Source organism: Podarcis liolepis (assembly GCF_965112155.1).
Source record: "Podarcis liolepis genome assembly, chromosome: 5".
In the NCBI taxonomy this organism is placed as follows: Eukaryota; Metazoa; Chordata; class Lepidosauria; order Squamata; family Lacertidae; genus Podarcis; species Podarcis liolepis.
Window position 1 is genome coordinate 73,049,864 of NC_139556.1, and position 16,881 is coordinate 73,066,744.

Sequence of the window (16,881 nt, forward strand, 5' to 3'; positions counted from 1 at the left end):
CCTAATGCAAACTTATGATCTCTTGCTATTCTGCACAATATCGTATTGCTGCCTCTCTCCCAGGTGTGAAGTGTTTTAAGTCTCCATAGAATTCCCCCTTAAATTGCCCACACATAGCTAGATACTGGTAGGTAGCCGTGTTGGCCTGACGCAGTAGAAATATATATATATAAAATAAAATTGTCCAGTAGCACCTTAGAGATCAACAAAGTTTGTGCTTGGTATAAGCTTTCTTGTGTATGCAAACTTCTTAGTTGGTCTCTAAGGTGCTACTGGACAAGTCATATTATTATTTTTATATATTTTTGTAGCTAGATACTGCTAGTCTTCCCCTATGAGTATGGATGCATTCCATAAGAAATAGGAATCCTGAATTTATGCTGGGAACAAATGATACATTGGTTTTCTAGCTGAACATCTTGTGTCAATTTTTCAATAAATCACCTGTTGTGTTGTGCACAGAAATGTTGGAATAAATATTCTTAAAAGCAAGCGCAAGAAGATCAGCAATATTTATCAGCATATTTGTTCTATTTTCAGCAGTCTGGAGAAATAATCCAAGCACTATATATTTTTGTTTCTCTTTTAAATTATATTATAAAGTCTGCTAGATAAAGAAATATTAACGAAGAGAAACATACACAAGGACTTGCAATGCTTCAAAATGCTGGATTCACTAAAGTTCAGTGTAAACTGCATTTGATTTGTTTCCCTGCTTACTTTGAGCCTCATGATGGAAACTGTGAGTCATTGTTAATGAGATAAATGGTAGACAACTAGGTCTATAAAACTGGCACCCTAACAGCTGTGTGTTAGAGTGGATTGTTTGGATTCAGATGTGGAAGACTTGGGCTCAAAATCTTGTTCTTAGGCGTTGCTTTCAGGGCCACCGCACATACTAACCTCTGTGTTGAGAAAAGTAATCTGCATATTGGAAGAGCACATGTTTTGCCCCATTGCATCATATATCCTTTTCCATTTTGCTAAGTATGTCTGAAGTGGCATATCATTTCATCTGATATCTAAATAAGCTGCACAGTCAACTAATTACATCTCTAGACAGCTTTTGAAGTTCAAATTGATTCATTCGCATCCTGTGCTCCCTGAAATTGGCTTGTCTGGGTTCAGGAGACACCCCAGAACAGCACACAAGGGAGGAAAGGGGGATTGTTCTCTCTGGCAAGCTGTAATACTTGCGCTGTTAGAACATTCATCACAGTGCAACAGTGAATTCCACCCAAAGTTCTCTTCCTCTGCACATCCTCAGTGGTTTGGGCATTGTAACATTCTGAGGTATTATTGCTTACGGTTTTCAAGTTTATGTTGCCTTGAAACATAGCATAACATATTTTGGAATGTGGCTACTCTGTATTTTAAAAATATATACGGTACATATTTATACATTAACACTCCCACTTCATGAAATTTATATTATAGGTGGATACTTTAACACAGACAAACCATATCCCAGAGGCGAGATTGTTATTGGAGGTCAGAACATAACTATGGGCTACTACAAAAATGAAGAACGGACCCGAAGTGATTTCATGGTGGATGAGAATGGACAGAGGTGGCTCTACACTGGTGACATTGGGGAATTCCAGACAGATGGTTGTCTAAAAATTATTGGTGAGTTAATCCTGTAATACTTGACTGAGCTAGACTATTGCAGAAATACCATTTCATGCCACAGACATGGTTTTTCTATGATTTATATGAGCATGTTCAAGATTTAAATACATGTTGTGGGACTTTATGAAGTCACTAGACAAAAGGTTTAATGCAAGATCATTTTTTTTAAAAAGTCTAACCCGTGATTGATCTGTTGAAGGGCTTAAGCACATTAGCAGAAGTTAGCCACAGAAATCCAGTCTAGATCATTTAAATCTCAGATTCCCCTGAAGAGGGAGTGATTATGGAATTCTGTTAAGCTGGTCCTGAAGACCTTCGCTTCATTACTGTATTTTAGTTTTTACTATTATATTGATGATTAGGCTTTTGGTGTGAGGCAATGGATATCTTAAATGGTTTCATATTGTATGGGATTTGGATGGTTTTGTATATCTTTGTGAGCTGCTTTGTGGAGTGTGGTTCACAAAAGGCAGAATAGAAATCTGTTAAGTAAATAAAAGAAACTCCACGTCTGCAGTGAGTTTCCTCCTGTACACCTGTGTTTAATGTATTCTGAACTTTTAATGAATGTCACATTAATTTTATTTCCCCTTTTTATAGATCGGAAAAAAGACCTTGTAAAACTTCAAGCGGGAGAATATGTTTCTCTCGGTAAAGTTGAAGCTGCTTTGAAGAATCTTCCACTGATAGATAATATTTGTGTATATGCGAGCAGGTAAGACAGCCTGTGTAATCATGTGTTTGTGCTAGAGCAGTGTTTGCACCTAGAAACTTTTATATGCTTTTAGCTGAAAAGTTATCACATGCCCTTTTGAATTTGCATAGACTTGATAGGAGAATAAATTCCTTCTGATCCATTCATCACCAGCTGGTGACTCAATGGCAAAGAAGAAGAAAATTTAAAGCTAGCTGTATTGTGACTTACTGTCCCAAAACATCCATATTTAATTGTCTTTGAAGGGAACTGCTAATAGGTTTTTGTCCCAAGACCAACTGCTGAATTGGTTTACAGAACTCCCATAAGCTTAGATCTTGGCTACATGTTACAGCTGTTCATACTGGAAGCAGATACTGGAATCCTGAAGCTCTCCTTCCTACATCTTGTCCTATCGGGCAAGGAGAAATGGAGTGTCTTCAAGCCCAGGCTCACCCATTGCTTTTCCCTGACCTCCTAGGAAGGAGGAAGGGTACCGAGCAAATGAAAAGAGTAGGAAATAGCTTTTTGCCTGACAGAGGTGTTTTGCTTTTGTTCATTTTAATCTAGTGTGTGCTGTGGAAAGTGCAGTTGCAAATCTTCATTGTTCCCCATCAACTCCTAGTGACACTTAACAAACAAGATTTAACTAATCAGTAAGATTTAACATCCTGCCAACCTAGCAGTTCGAAAGCACCTCAAAGTGCAAGTAGATAAATAGATACCGCTCCGGTGGGAAGGTAAACGGCATTTCCATGCGCTGCTCTGGTTCGCCAGAAGCGGATTGGTCATGCTGGCCACATGACTCGGAAGCTGTACGCCGGCTCCCTTGGCCAATAAAGCGAGATGAGCGCCGCAACCCCAGAGTCGGTCACGACTGGACCTAATGGTCAGGGGTCCCCTTTACCCTTTTAAGATTTAACAATTGTCTCCTTGCCTGAAAAAAAAGTATTTCCTGCTCCTTTGGTTTCCCAGGGGCTCTATTGCTGAGGGTCTTTAAAGGTTTGTTCCTGTAATGTCAAACCATGGTTTTGGTTTTATGGCTGAGCAAGTCCGATACAATGGATTTACAGTGTAAACTTGCCATGGTATGTGTAAACTTGCCATGGGGTGCACACTGCAATAGTAACTCTTTGGCAAAAGTAACATGTGCTCCACTCTATACTTGGGCATAAGTTTAGGGCATAAGATCCATGTACAGTGGTACCTTGGGTTAAGTACTTAATTCGTTCCGGAGGTCCGTTCTTAACCTGAAACTGTTCTTAACCTGAAGCACCACTTTAGCTAATGGGGCCTCCTGCTGCCGCCACGCCACCAGAGCACAATTCCTGTTCTTATCCTGAAGCAAAGTTCTTAATCTGAAGCACTATTTCTGGGTTAGTGGAGTCTGTAACCTGAAGTGTATGTAACTTCAAGTGTATGTAACCTGAGGTACCACTGTATAGTAAAATACGAAAAGTTGCATAAAGCCAAGAAGAAATATAAACATCAGTCTGAAATGGTGTGCATCTCTCTCTCTCGCTCTCTTTAGTTTCCAGTCTTACGTCATTGGATTTGTTGTGCCAAACCATAAAGAACTTAAAGAGTTAGCACGAAAGAAAGGATTTAAAGGAACTGTGGAGGAGATATGTAACAGTCCTGAAATGGAAAAAGAAGCACAGAAGATTATAGCTGAAGCTGCTTACATAGGTAAGCAAAGTTGCATAGTAAAATGCAGAACAACTGTTAATAAAAGAAAGGTATCAGAAAAGTGATAGGATCTACTTGAAAATATTAGATTCTTTTTCATCACCATTAGTTGTTGAGGAATTGCTTAAAAAACAACAATTAAAAATTACAGTAGAGCTTCATCTGCTTTCTCACATCCTGTTTCCCACACTAGCCAACCACATGCTTCCAGGAAGTTCACAACCAAGGCATTAAGGCAACAGCTCTTCCCTGCTATTGCTGTTCATATTCCCCATTCACATACTCATCTTCCATGAATGTGGCTAATCTCCTGTTGAAGACCGCTAAGCTCATGTCCATCACCACATCTCATTGCATGGGATTCCACAGATGAATGGTTCATTGTGTAAAATACCTCATTTGTCTGCCTTGACTTTGCTGCCCATTTCTTTTATTGGATGACACCAGCTTTAGTACAGTATTGTCAAAGCAGGAAGAACTTTCTGCACCCCATACCTCTGTGATTTCCATTCTTCTAAGCTAAACACCCAAAATGTTTTAGCCTTTCCTCAGAGGGGATGATGCTGCAATTCCTTGATCATTGTGGTTGACCTTTTTCTGCCCCTTTCCCAGCTCTGTGCTGTCCTCTTTGAAATACACTGTATAATTGGATGTTTTTTCTCTCTCTGTTGTAGCTAATCTGGAGAAATTTGAAATCCCACTCAAAATTCGTTTGAGCCCTGAACCTTGGACCCCAGAGACGGGCTTGGTGACAGATGCCTTCAAACTAAAACGGAAAGAGCTTACTGCACACTACCAGGAAGATATTAATCGAATGTATGGAACAAAAATAAAATAATGGTTTTTTTTCTTGCACCACTTTGCTATGGTGAGCTCAGATCAAATAGGAAATACTTGAATCACACGTCTCATCACTTGGGACCAACATTAAAAACATCTTTACTCACTCTCAGCTTATGCTGTTTCTTCTGATAATATCAGCGTCTTTAACTGGCAGGATTAGTAAAATGTTAAGGCAGAAAATTGGTGTCTGTCTCCTTTTTCCCTCCCTTAGTTTTTTTCTGCTACCTTGTCAGTGAGTGGATTTTCCTAAATGTCCTTTTGGGCTAACCTGATTTTGAAGCCTCAAGTTTTTAAACCTGATTTATAAATCCTGTATAATGTTTCCATTCGTAACTTTTTGAAGTTTGGATATATAGAGGGAGAACTTGGCTATATACAAAATGATTAGTTTGGGGGCCTTTTTTACGTAAATATTTAAATATTAAAGAGGTATCAATGTGAAATTATGTACAATGAAATGACTTATTGGTGAAAATCATTGTTGGCCAGAACACCAGATTATTTGTTGCTGTGCAATTGTTTTGTATAAAATTGCAAGAGAAATAGTCTGATATTCTGACTTATAAAGTAACAGCTGAAGTATGTGCCTGACAATTTCCTCCTACATATATATTTTATTTTTATCTGAAATAAGGAAAAATGGTCATGGCAAAGTGCTGTATATAAGCAGGCCTTCCTGCAAAACAAGGGTGAATGAGGCTTGAGTCATGCGAAGTATGTTCTAAGACAGCAGATGTGACACCTGTGAATAATCTGTTTAACAGACATAGTTCAATATTGAAAATATATTGAGGCCATTTTATAAAGAAATTGACTTGTTAAAACTAGTGACAACTCAGTTTTAAATGAATTGCATTCTGATTGACAATGTCCTTTACTAAGATGGGACTTTTATGTGTGTTGGTTTTTATCTGCTTTACAATTCAGGCTGTTTCTCTCTTTTTTATTATTATTATGTGCGTATAAATCAGCAGTTACAGTCCAGTTCAGGTCTAGCTGAAGCCCAAATGTTTTAAGAACACAGTCGATTGCGACGTTCTCCTGCACAAGCCTAGCCAAAATGGATTTGAATTGCGTGTGTGTGTAGGGGGTTTGCACAAGATAAATTCATGGTGGATTGTGCTGTTGGAGAACATTTTCAAATGTACTGATGGTGATTTGTTTACTATTGTCTGTCTCAGTGTCATGGGTGCTGATGGAAATGTCGTCTTTAATTATCCCATTGTTGGTACCTTACTCCTGTACGCAAGTTACTTGGGCATATAATTTGCTGTTTCGAAAGAAAACATTCTTCCAGATTAACTGTATTTGAGATAATAACCTTGAGTCCCTTTTTTTTTTGGTCATTGTTGTGCCCAAAATCTTCAGTTTGAAAGTGTGTTCCTTTGTGTGCTTCATTATAAGAACTACCATTGGGCTCCAGTCCACATGCTCTGGTGTGTGCACAGATAACTGTAGAAGCAGAACAGGACGGACTGCAGAATTGGGGAAAGCAGTGTGCAGGCAATGGCATGGGCATGCTGTGCTTTTCCTGACATTGAAGTGGTGGCACAGCCCCTGCTGATTCAGTTCTGTGTGGGCATCTGAGGGTTAACTGGAGTTCCAGATTATTATGATGTGTTGAGAAAGTTTTAAGTGCCACATAAGATCTCAGTCTGGAAAACCTTTCAATATTTGGTTCATCTACTTACCCCCCCCCCCCAGCAATATTACAAATATAATTGCTATGGTCTACTTGAGAATATAGAAGATGTAGAGTAATTGATATCCAATTGTGACATTCCACAAATGAGATTTCTCCTTCCTCTCCTCTTCCCTACAGCCCCCCTGTGCCCCCCCCCCAATTCTACTTGGTTGGGTGATCCTCTGGAGCAGGTTGGGGGCTGGGAATGTGGGGGGGGGGGCACATCTGCTGGTGCAACGGTTGATCTCTCCCATACACGAGTAAGTCTGATGTGTGGAAGAGGCTTTAATTTGAAAAGGTTTCTTTCCTCAAATTACAAAAACAGTGGCCTTGGACCTATATCTTGGCAGTAGGGCATTGGATATTCAGATTTTGGACACTATCTGGCCAGCATTAAGCACTTTAAAACCCATTGATGGAGAATGAAAGCTTGCTTCTCTCCCAGTGAAAACAATGGAGCTTACAAATGCTTAATTTTGGTTGAATCATGCCCATCCTATACTTGAAAAAAACTGTGGCCACAGATTCTTAAAAAGCTTTAATTGGGGAGGCAAATTAACTATTGCATCTTAATTAGAAAAAAAAATACAGAATGTGTATAGAGTGATATGTTCTCCTAATATATGGAGTTCTATTGCAACGTGTCAGGTTGGTTTCTATAATTAAAATGAGTTGGCTCACTAATTGAAGCTACTACTGTATTCCTTGGGAACTCAATTAATGCATTAGGATTTTGCATTTGGTTTATTCTTTTTATGTTATGAAATGAAATAGGCTGGTGGAATTATCTAAATCTGCCTTCCCCAACCTGCGGTTCACCTGATTTTCTGGACTACAACTCCCATCACCCCCCCCCCCCCAGCCAGCAGGGCCAGTATGGTCCAATAACGCCTGGAAGGCACAAGGTTGGGGCAGCCTGATCTAAGCTAAGATACAAGATCCCACAGCTGCAAATGAGTAATTGAAGTTCATTTTTTTAAATTTTCGAAATCACTTTGGATATCATTTTAAAAATTACGGTGTTTAGGTTGCCTTGGCCATGAAAACTTATTAGGAGAAAAATAAGGTAGATGGGTGTTAAAAATATTTCTTTCATCTTGAATTGCTCAATTTCACATTTATCTAGTTCCTCTATTGTGCTTAAAACGTTACACACCTTCTTTAATAACAATTTGTGGGAATAGCATTTGTGACACAATCCAGAACTAAATCCATTGTTCTATTGAAATCAGTAGACTGATCAGTCCATTGAGTCCAGTGGGTCTGCTCTGAGAATGACAAACGCTAGATACTGCCCTCTGTTTTTTAGAAACATTAGATGACACATTTCTGGTTGTATGGGTTCAACCTTGTCATTAAAACTGATGGATTTTTAAAATCATTGCTAACATACCTCTGAGAATTGTCACAAATTAGTTTTCTGAGCATCGCTGTGCTCTCTTTATTGGAGAAATGTTGTATATGACAGCTATTGTTTGCAGTGAAGATACCAAATGGCCTAACATGTGGCTACATGGAATAGCTTATTATTTCCATTGAATGGTTTTCATGCTGGAGGGTTCTTTATGCTTTTTTAGATTCAGGTACTAAAGCAAAGAACCAAAGTGAAAAGACTATGGGCCATAAATAGTCTTTGATCACCAAAATTAAAGGAGTGGGTTTTTTGGGGTTTGTTTTCAGCTTGTTTTTTGGCAGTCTCTTTTCTATTTTCCTTGTTTGTGCTGCAGTATCTTCTAGGCTGTTGAACTGTGAGCATTCTTTTATCCCTCTGGCTGCATGCCATTGTGGCTTCTCTGTAGCAGGACCAGAAGTAAAAGTGAGCAGAGACAGTAGGCCTTCCTTAGCAACCAGACCTGGAAACGCGGTTGTGTAGCTTCAGAACCTTAAGAGCCTTGCCATTTTTAAAAAAGCCATTGCATGGCAAATGTGTTTAAACATCTTTTTGAAAAAGAAAAGAGCTGCAGAGGAGAAGTCCTTGAGCTTTGGCCTTCAAGCAGTTTTCTGCTTGCCTCTATCACCACTTTTCTACCCACACAGCAAAAAGATATTTTGAAAAGCAGTTGAGTGAAGCAGTCCTGAATTAAAGAAATGGGCTTGAGTGAGACAGGGTTCAGCAATTCCTCCCTCTGCTTAAGAGTACAGCTCCCATAGCTGCTTCCCCACATTTTCCAAAATAGTAGGGAGATTGTTATGTAGCTGTGTGCTACTTTAGCTTTGACCCACAGGAACATTTGGGACCATTCGCTTCCTGTCCCAGTGAAGAGATGTAGTTTTGAAAGATGGATTTCAGCAGTAAATGTGATTAAGACTTACTGCTGCCAAGGGGGATCTACCTTCCCATAGGATTCCACATTGCTGTGGGATCTGGTGAATAATGTGACTACCTGCATGTGAGTGATCCTGTGGATCTTGCCAGCTTAAAACCACATAGGTTCAAGCCACAAGAATGTGATTTCCACAGGACTGCAGATGTGGGAAGAGGTCCATAGTCATTCAAGATAGGAACTATGGGGAAACAGAATGAACTGTAAAAGTGCCACATTAAAAAAAAAAAGTTCAGGGTTTAAAAAATCAATACATTTTGCCCCAGATACTGCATGTATCCTTGAACAAGGAGAAGCAAAGCTTCATGTGGAAATGAATGTAAATGAAATTGCCCAAGCACTGCTTCCTGTCATTCATTTCACCAGGTCTTGTGATGGAGCCCCATGCAAACTCTATAGAAAAGAATAAAGCAGCAGTGATTGTACTCTTTTATGTCAGGAAACACTTTTTATGTGGTTTTACTGATGCTGCTGCTATTGCAGTTTACAATTAATACATCTATTTACCTCAAGGGGAAGCTGTCTTTTTAGCAGTAAAATAATTCGCTGAAGTTAAAGCTAAAAGCAGTGTGCAATTAAATCTCAAAATGAAGCCTACAAGTGTTCTCTGGGCTTTTGCTTTTTAGCAAAGATGAGAAAAATGTATAGAGTTGAAATAAAAAACTTCCTTGAGCCTATAATGCTTGAGAATTTATGCAGCAAATTCAGCAGAATAGAAATCCTTAGAAAATAACTGTTGGCTGCAAAATTCCACAAGCTGGGTTTTCTTTCTTCCTGCTTTAAGACTTCCACTTCACCCATTTGACTAATTTTTGAAATTTTTAAAGTAAATGTAATGTGTGTGTTCTGGGCTTGTATGAAAATTGTTTGCATTTGTTGTCTTCTAAAGTGGCAAAAAGAGAGAACTGTTTTAAAAGGCTGTACACATATTAGACCAAGCTGAAAACATAACTGGATGACCAGTTGTTCATTGTACTAATTGATTATTTAATGTAAATTCATTCATCTTGGTTGTTATTCTGAACTGCCTGAAAATGTGTCTATCATAACTTGAGTTATATTGTATGAATTATTTATTTGTAATTGGACATTTACACTTCAAAAATAAAATTAAAATTGAGTTTCACAAGTTAATTTGCTTCCTGTTTTGTATTTTTCTAGAGAGTCACCCTGATGGGCCTTTAACCCTATTCCTTGCTTCATAGAATTAATGACAGTGCAAGCTTATATATTATATGCCTGCTCCATGGGAATTACCCCCAAGTAAGTGCATATACCAGGCTTTCTCAACCTTGGGTCCCTAGATGTCAAGACCCCGAGGCCTCCCTTTATGTTGAATAATAACACTTGGACATAGTATATTAGGGTAAATGGGCAAATTTGGGCCACAACTTTATTGGTTACAGAATGTGAGCGGTATTGGATTAGGCATTGGCATTAAACTGACTATATCTGAATCCTGCCCACCATGCAGGTAGTCCAGTAAAGGTCAACCACCAATAGGGGGAGCCCTGTTGATGTACATCAACTAAGAGCTCCCCCAGGGTCCCCGATGGGGTCGTGACATGACCCTAGCCCCTACCCGGGCTTCAGACAAGATCCACACCCCCGGATCCCTTTAACGAAATACCCTTAAAATGGAGGGGCAGGTGATGGCCACACCTCCCCTCTCCCAAACCAGGTTTTACCAATGCCTAACCGCCAAACCTTCCAAAAGTTGTGACGATTGCTACGAGGTAGGCGAAAGCCAAATGGCCAGTACCAATTTGCCAAGTGGAAAAATTCCTACCAGGCCCCCTCAACAGGAGACCAACCGAGGTCCATAGCAAGGCCAATATGTCGAACGCTTGAAGGGAGGGCGGGAGATCTGCGGAAGCTGGAACGAGAAGGGAGATCCCTGGCCACGTGGCTGCTTAAAAGCACTAAGCCACGCCCTCCGGCCAGGGTCTCCCTAATGACACGGGGGCTTAGCAGGAGGCCACATGGCCTGTCCACAACACCACCCCACCTGGAAGTGGAGCGGCCTTGTTGGACTACCATTCCCATCATCCCTGACTGCTGCCCCTGCTGGCTCTGGATGATGGGAGTTGTAGTCCAACAACATCTGAGGACCCAAAGTTGAGAAAGCCTGGAATACTGTATATCATTGCAGCCAAACTCAGAATTGGGAATGCCTTCTTCAGTTGGAAGAGGAAGCAGTGTCTGCAACCCAGGACTAAAACGCTCACTTCTTTGATGCCTTTATGATGCGCCTGTGCTCCATGCCCCCTGTTCCTGTGACCTAGTCTGTCTTATGTGAACAGCAGCATCAGCAGTGGAAGGGAGAAACTGAGGTGTGCCTTGAGGCATCCTTATCTTGTACAGTGGTGCCCCGTAAGACGAATGCCTCGCAAGACGAAAAACTCGCTAGACGAAAGAGTTTTCCGTTTTTTGAGTCGTTCCGCAATACGAATTTCCCTATGGGCTTGCTTCGCAAGACAAAACGTCTTGCGAGTTCTTGCGAGTTTGTTTCCTTTTTCTTAAAGCCGCTAAGCCGTTAATAGCCGCTAAGCCGCTAATAGCTGTGCTTCGCAAGACGAAAAAAACGCAAGACGAAGAGACTCGTGGAACGGATTAATTTCGTCTTGCGAGGCACCACTGTATAAGCAACCAAGGGCCAGAAAAAGTTTGCTTTCAAAAGCAGCCCACCGTTCCAAATTCCTGTGAGCAATTGTGCATTTTTTGCATTTTCTTAAATGGCGAAGCGCAGTATTAGGTGGAGTTGTGTCGTGCTGTAGTCTCGCAACTCCTTGGACAGTGTTTAGTCCCCTTTGGGTTTCATTACCAAACTTAAAACCATGGAGAGACCTGGTTTGAACAAAGACATTGGATTCTTATTATACATGACTAAGCCATTTTTCACCTTCTCACCCCTTGCCTTTTCCTGTAAGACCTATTGCAGTTGTTAAGAGTCGTCAACAGGCTCATCTCAGCTATCTGCCAATCTCCCATTCCCACCACCCTTCTGAGTAATACCCCTCTCCACCTTCTCACTATATAGAAGGATCTGGCAACTTCTGTTTCAGTGTATCTGAAGAAGTGTGCATGCACACGAAAGCTCATACCAAGAACTAACTTAGTTGGTCTTTAAGGTGCTACTAGAAGGAATTTTTTTATTTTGACTATGGCAGACCAACATGGCTACCTATCTGTAATTGGGTTTCTGGGAACATTTTGGCAAGAAATACAGAATGTGCATATTTCATGTGAAGAAGAAGAAATCTTGAGAATGTTACATAAATGCCAACACTGAAAATGCCAACACTGATGTAGAACAGATGGTCCAGCAGCTTTACTCTTTTATAGAGGGTTTGGTCCCATTGGAAATGGTGCTTATTTCCTGATTCTGATTCCACAGCACTTTCTGAGGTTTAGTATACACTGCCGGCAGAAGCTGGGGTGCTGTAATTGGACAGGAGTTGTCTGTTTAAAAGCCCTAGTGAACACACAGTGATTTGTACAAGCGGCTACATCGCTCCTAACATCATATTGCTCATTGATGCTTGGCTGAACTAGAAACACTTTCCATTGAACTATAGTGCGTTTGAGGTAATACAAAGCTTTCTGCAGCATTTGATCTGCGTCTGTTCTTGCATGTCATTGCTTCTTGTAGCAGTTGCCAAATGATGCACATTAATTTTATTATATTCCATAACATTTATATACTGCTTGATTGTCAAAAAGAAAAGAAAAACCCTGTAGCAGTTTGTAGGTTTTACCTCTGTAGCCTCTCCCATAATAACCTGTAGTGCAGGTATAGGCAAACTTTGGGCCTCCAGATGTTTTGGGATTACAACTCCCATCATCCCTAGCTAACAGGACCAGTGGTCAGGGATGATGGGAGTTGTAGTCCCAAAACATCTGGAGGCCCAAAGTTTGCCTATTCCTGGTGTAGTGGGAGAGATTAATGAGTAGGGTCCTACTTTGGAGTTCTTGAAGAAGCAGAAGCCCCCTGAACTTCAGCAGTTGACCACAATTTTTCAATGAGAGAACCTAACTTGGGCTAGTTAAGGTTGTGCCTTCCATATGTTGTTGGTCTGCAAATCCTAGCAACGTGACTCAGCCTAGAGAATCATCTGGGATGATGAGATTCTGGAGGGGCACCACATTGACTATCCCAATCTAACTTCTGGGACTGTGATTGCAGAACTTGTACGTTGTGCCGTTTTAATAGGATTCATTCCGTCATAAACTGGCAAAGTTCCTCAAACGACCTTGACTCAATCTGACGTGGTTACTCCCACGCTGTCAATACTTTGGGGATTTCATTGCTTTCATCTGTTTGGTTCTTTTCCCTCTCTCACTTTCCTTAAAGAAAAAAGAACCCCTCCCCCCCCAAATATTCCAGCAGTTGTGAGCATAGCTTTCATACTTCCTCTGAAATAGCATACAAGCAACAGTGTAAAGTTTGTTGTGGACAGTCGAAGCTGAACTTGCTGTGTGAGGCATAGGACTAGTGTTATTCTATCTGGACTGGTTACTGTTTTTGGACCCAAAAGTTCTGCGTTTCACCTTTGGAATCCTATACTACAGGGACCAGGATATCCAAAATACCTATCACTTGGGTCCAACATCTGAGACCCTGCTCCATGTTCCTCTGCCACGGGGGTGGTGGGTGAGCACACATGAGGCAGGGTCTTTTCAGTCTTGGTACTGCAACTCTTGCTTGACCTTCCAAGGAAGGTCTGCTTGGCATAATCAGTGCTGCCTTTTTTAGTGAATGGTGACTACTTGGCCGTTTAGGATGGCCTTGTGATAAAAATCAGACTGGTATTCTGCTGTTGTTGAGGCAATATGATTGTCTTAAATGGCATTGAGAGCGGGCTGGGTTTTTTATGCACTTTTTTATTTTTGGAAATGTTTTAACAATTCAATTTTTTCTTAGGAATGCTCTTGACTGTTGTTAATTTACTTGGGCATCCATTGAGATCCCCTGAACTAAGAAATACTGTAAATATGTAATCACTAGGGGCTACCACCACTGATCACTCTGCTCACCAACCCTTGCCACCTCTTCTGCTACCCTTATGCCCCACCTGATCAACACATACTCATTTAAGCTGACAGCACTGCAGATATTTGTACATCAGGTGTGGGAAACCTTTGGCCCTCCAGATGCTGCTGAACTACAATTCCCATTAGCTCCAGAAAGAATGACCAAGGATGCTGTGAGTTATTGTTGGGCAACATCTGGAGGGCCAAAGGTTCCCTACACCTGAGGTAGAGGTTGCCTTCACATGTAGCAAAACCTGCTTAGGTCTGATACATCTATCTGTGAATCTTGCCATTGGATAAATTTGTAGAAAAGTTGCAGCTCATTTAAAAGAATGCAACATTCTTTCTGTACAGTCCTAATTTCTTCAGCTATCTTCAGCTAGTGGGAAATCAAGTTAACCATCATCAATTTATTCCATTGATTTCAATGTAATGAAAGAATTCCTAACTTTGCCTGGGTTCAACCCAAAGCAATATTAATTTTAAATATAAGATTCCCCTACTCAGAAGGGTGTGCATTTTTCAATTTCACCAGCGATTGGAGTAAAAGCTGTCTGAAATTCTCATTAGATTTCTGAACAGTGGAAAGCTGTGCACTGTGGCTAAACTTTCCATTCACGATTCAAAAGGCTCAGATGAACAGGTCAGCTTGGACTGAACATTTTAACTTTTCCAAGATTGACCCTTGGACAAGAATTCTTCTTTATCCCAGCCACATATGTCGTGGAGGATCACACATTCGGAGGAAGACATGACTGATATTCTTATGCACTGTTTTAGACTCGGATGCATTTACTGTTGAAGTAACATTTTTGCAATTAATTTTGAGTGTTGCAATGAAAGAAAGTAGATACAGAGTTGCCTGACACCAGACCATTTATTCTTGCACTCACCCAACTTTTCAAAAGCTCCAGAGAAAATTTCAGTTTGTGCTTTCCTCTGTGATCATCCAAGCAATAAAGTGGACTGCTTATTAATGCTCTTATAATGTTTAAAATAATTTTTTTTCTAATCTCATTTGATTGTTTTTCTTTTTTGCACCCTAAGAATATTGGCCGGGGGACTTCTGACTCTCCACATGGTTCTGACACTGTTGCAGAAGTATCTGGATGTCTCCCAGGCCAACTCCTTTTTAAAGCAAACTATGAGTCACTGGTTTCTAAGATGCTATTAATTGAGCAATCACATTTCTAACACAACTCTGAGCATTGGTTTGTATATATGAGTCATGCAAAGGAATCGTAATACAGTGGTGCCTCGCAAGACAAAAAGAATCCGTTCCACGAGTCTCTTCATCTTGCGGTTTTTTCGTCTTGCGTAGCAAGCCCATTAGCGGCTTAGTGGATTAGCGCTATTAGCGGCTTAGCGGGCTTAGCGGATCAGCTGGTAAACGGCTTAGCGGATCAGCTGATAAGCGGCTTAGCGGATCAGCTGGTAAACGGCTTAGCAGATCAGCTGATAAGCGGCTTAGCGGCTTGGGAAAAAGGGGGGGGAGGAAAAAAACCCCCGCAGGAACTCGCAAGAAATTGTCGTCTTGTGAGGCAAGCCCATAGGAAATTCGTTTTGCGAAGCACCTCCAAAACGGAAAACCCTTTCGTGTAGCGGGTTTTCCGTCTTGCGAGGCATTCGTCTTGTGGGGCACCACTGTACAATGGTACTTTGGTTCTCAAACTTCAATTGGAAGCTGCTGAAGACGCATCCGACATTTGTTTGCAAACCGGAACACTTACTTCTGGGTTTGCTGCATTCGGGAGCCGATTTATTCGACAACTAAACTGTTTGGGAGCCAAGGTACCACTGTACATATTTACTCAGAAGTAAGTCCCCCTGACGCGGGTGGCGCTGTGGGTTAAACCACAGAGCCTAGGTCTTGCCGATCAGAAGGTTGGTGGTTCGAATCCCCATGATGGGGTGAGCTCTCGTTGCTTGGTCCCTGCTCCTGCCAACCTAGCAGTTCGAAAGCACGTCAAAGTACAAGTAGATAAATAGGTACCGGTCCGGTGGAAAGGTAAACGGCGTTTCCGTGCACTGCTCTGGTTTGCCAGAAGCGGCCTAGTCATGCTGGCCACATGACCCGGAAGCCGTATGCTGTCTCCCTCAGTCAATAAAACAAGATGAGTGCCACAACCCCAGAGTCGTCCACAACTGGACCTAATGGTCAGGGGTCCCTTTACCTTTAAGTCCCCCTGAGTTCATTGTGTTCAGTTAACCAATCATGTGAATGGTGAAAACAGCAGGTTATTCTGTGGGAGGGTAATATAAATATTCTCACAGTAAATAGACGCATGAAATTGTTGTTTAGATAACACCAATAAATGAATACTTGTGTATGGCTGTTTTTGCAAGTCATGCATAAGAGAGCAATTTTATGGGGCGGGGGAGTGGGGAAGAATCCATGGGAGAGAGATCACAAGTCTAAAGTCCTGTTTGGCTTATACAGGCAGCCCCTGGAAAAGAGGGTGGTGTTTTTCCCTTAAAAAAACAAAAACAGAAGAACAGTTCTGCTTGATCAGACCTGTGGCGCATCTAGTACAGTGGTACCTTGGGTTACATATGCTTCAGGTTACATACGCTTCAGGTTACAGACTCCGCTAACCCAGAAATAGTGCTTCAGGTTAAGAACTTTGCTTCAGGATGAGAACAGAAATCGTGCTCTGGCAGCGCGGCGGCAGCAGCAGGAGGCCCCATTAGCAGTTTCAGGTTAAGTAAGGACCTCCAGAACAAATTAAGTACTTAACCCGAGGTACCACTGTACAGTATTCTGTTCTCATAGTGGCCAGCCAGTTATGGAAACCTGCAAGCAACAGTACTCTCCCTACTTATATTCAGAGGTACACTGCCTCTGAGAGTGAGCATAGCTACTGTGGCTAGTAGCCATAGCACACACATGCATGCACATGCTAACACACACACACACACACGAGCACATAGCATTGGCACTTGCTTTTTCCATATAAAAAATAACATTTATCCCCCCCCCC

General features: G+C 41.3%; 1 protein-coding gene and 1 long non-coding RNA gene across 11 annotated transcripts in view; one reads left to right on the forward strand and one right to left on the reverse strand.

Annotated features, from left to right (window-relative positions):
• ACSL3 (acyl-CoA synthetase long chain family member 3) overlaps nt 1–10,000 on the forward strand; it is a 60,002-nt gene extending 50,002 nt beyond the window's left edge. For all 10 annotated transcript variants that reach the window (XM_083506417.1, XM_083506415.1, XM_083506420.1 and 7 more), the window contains 4 exons: nt 1,438–1,629; nt 2,233–2,347; nt 3,858–4,015; nt 4,690–10,000. In XM_083506417.1, coding sequence (XP_083362543.1) covers nt 1,438–1,629; nt 2,233–2,347; nt 3,858–4,015; nt 4,690–4,853 — 629 coding nt within the window. In that variant the 3' untranslated portion in view covers nt 4,854–10,000. The remainder of the gene's footprint in view (nt 1–1,437; nt 1,630–2,232; nt 2,348–3,857; nt 4,016–4,689) is intronic.
• Nucleotides 6,130–10,962, reverse strand: LOC310708373. The gene is made up of 2 exons (XR_014526964.1): nt 7,699–10,962; nt 6,130–7,458 (listed from the first exon to the last, which is right to left on the reverse strand). It is a non-coding gene; the product is annotated as an uncharacterized lncRNA (long non-coding RNA).
• Nucleotides 10,963–16,881: the final 5,919 nt, after the last annotated feature.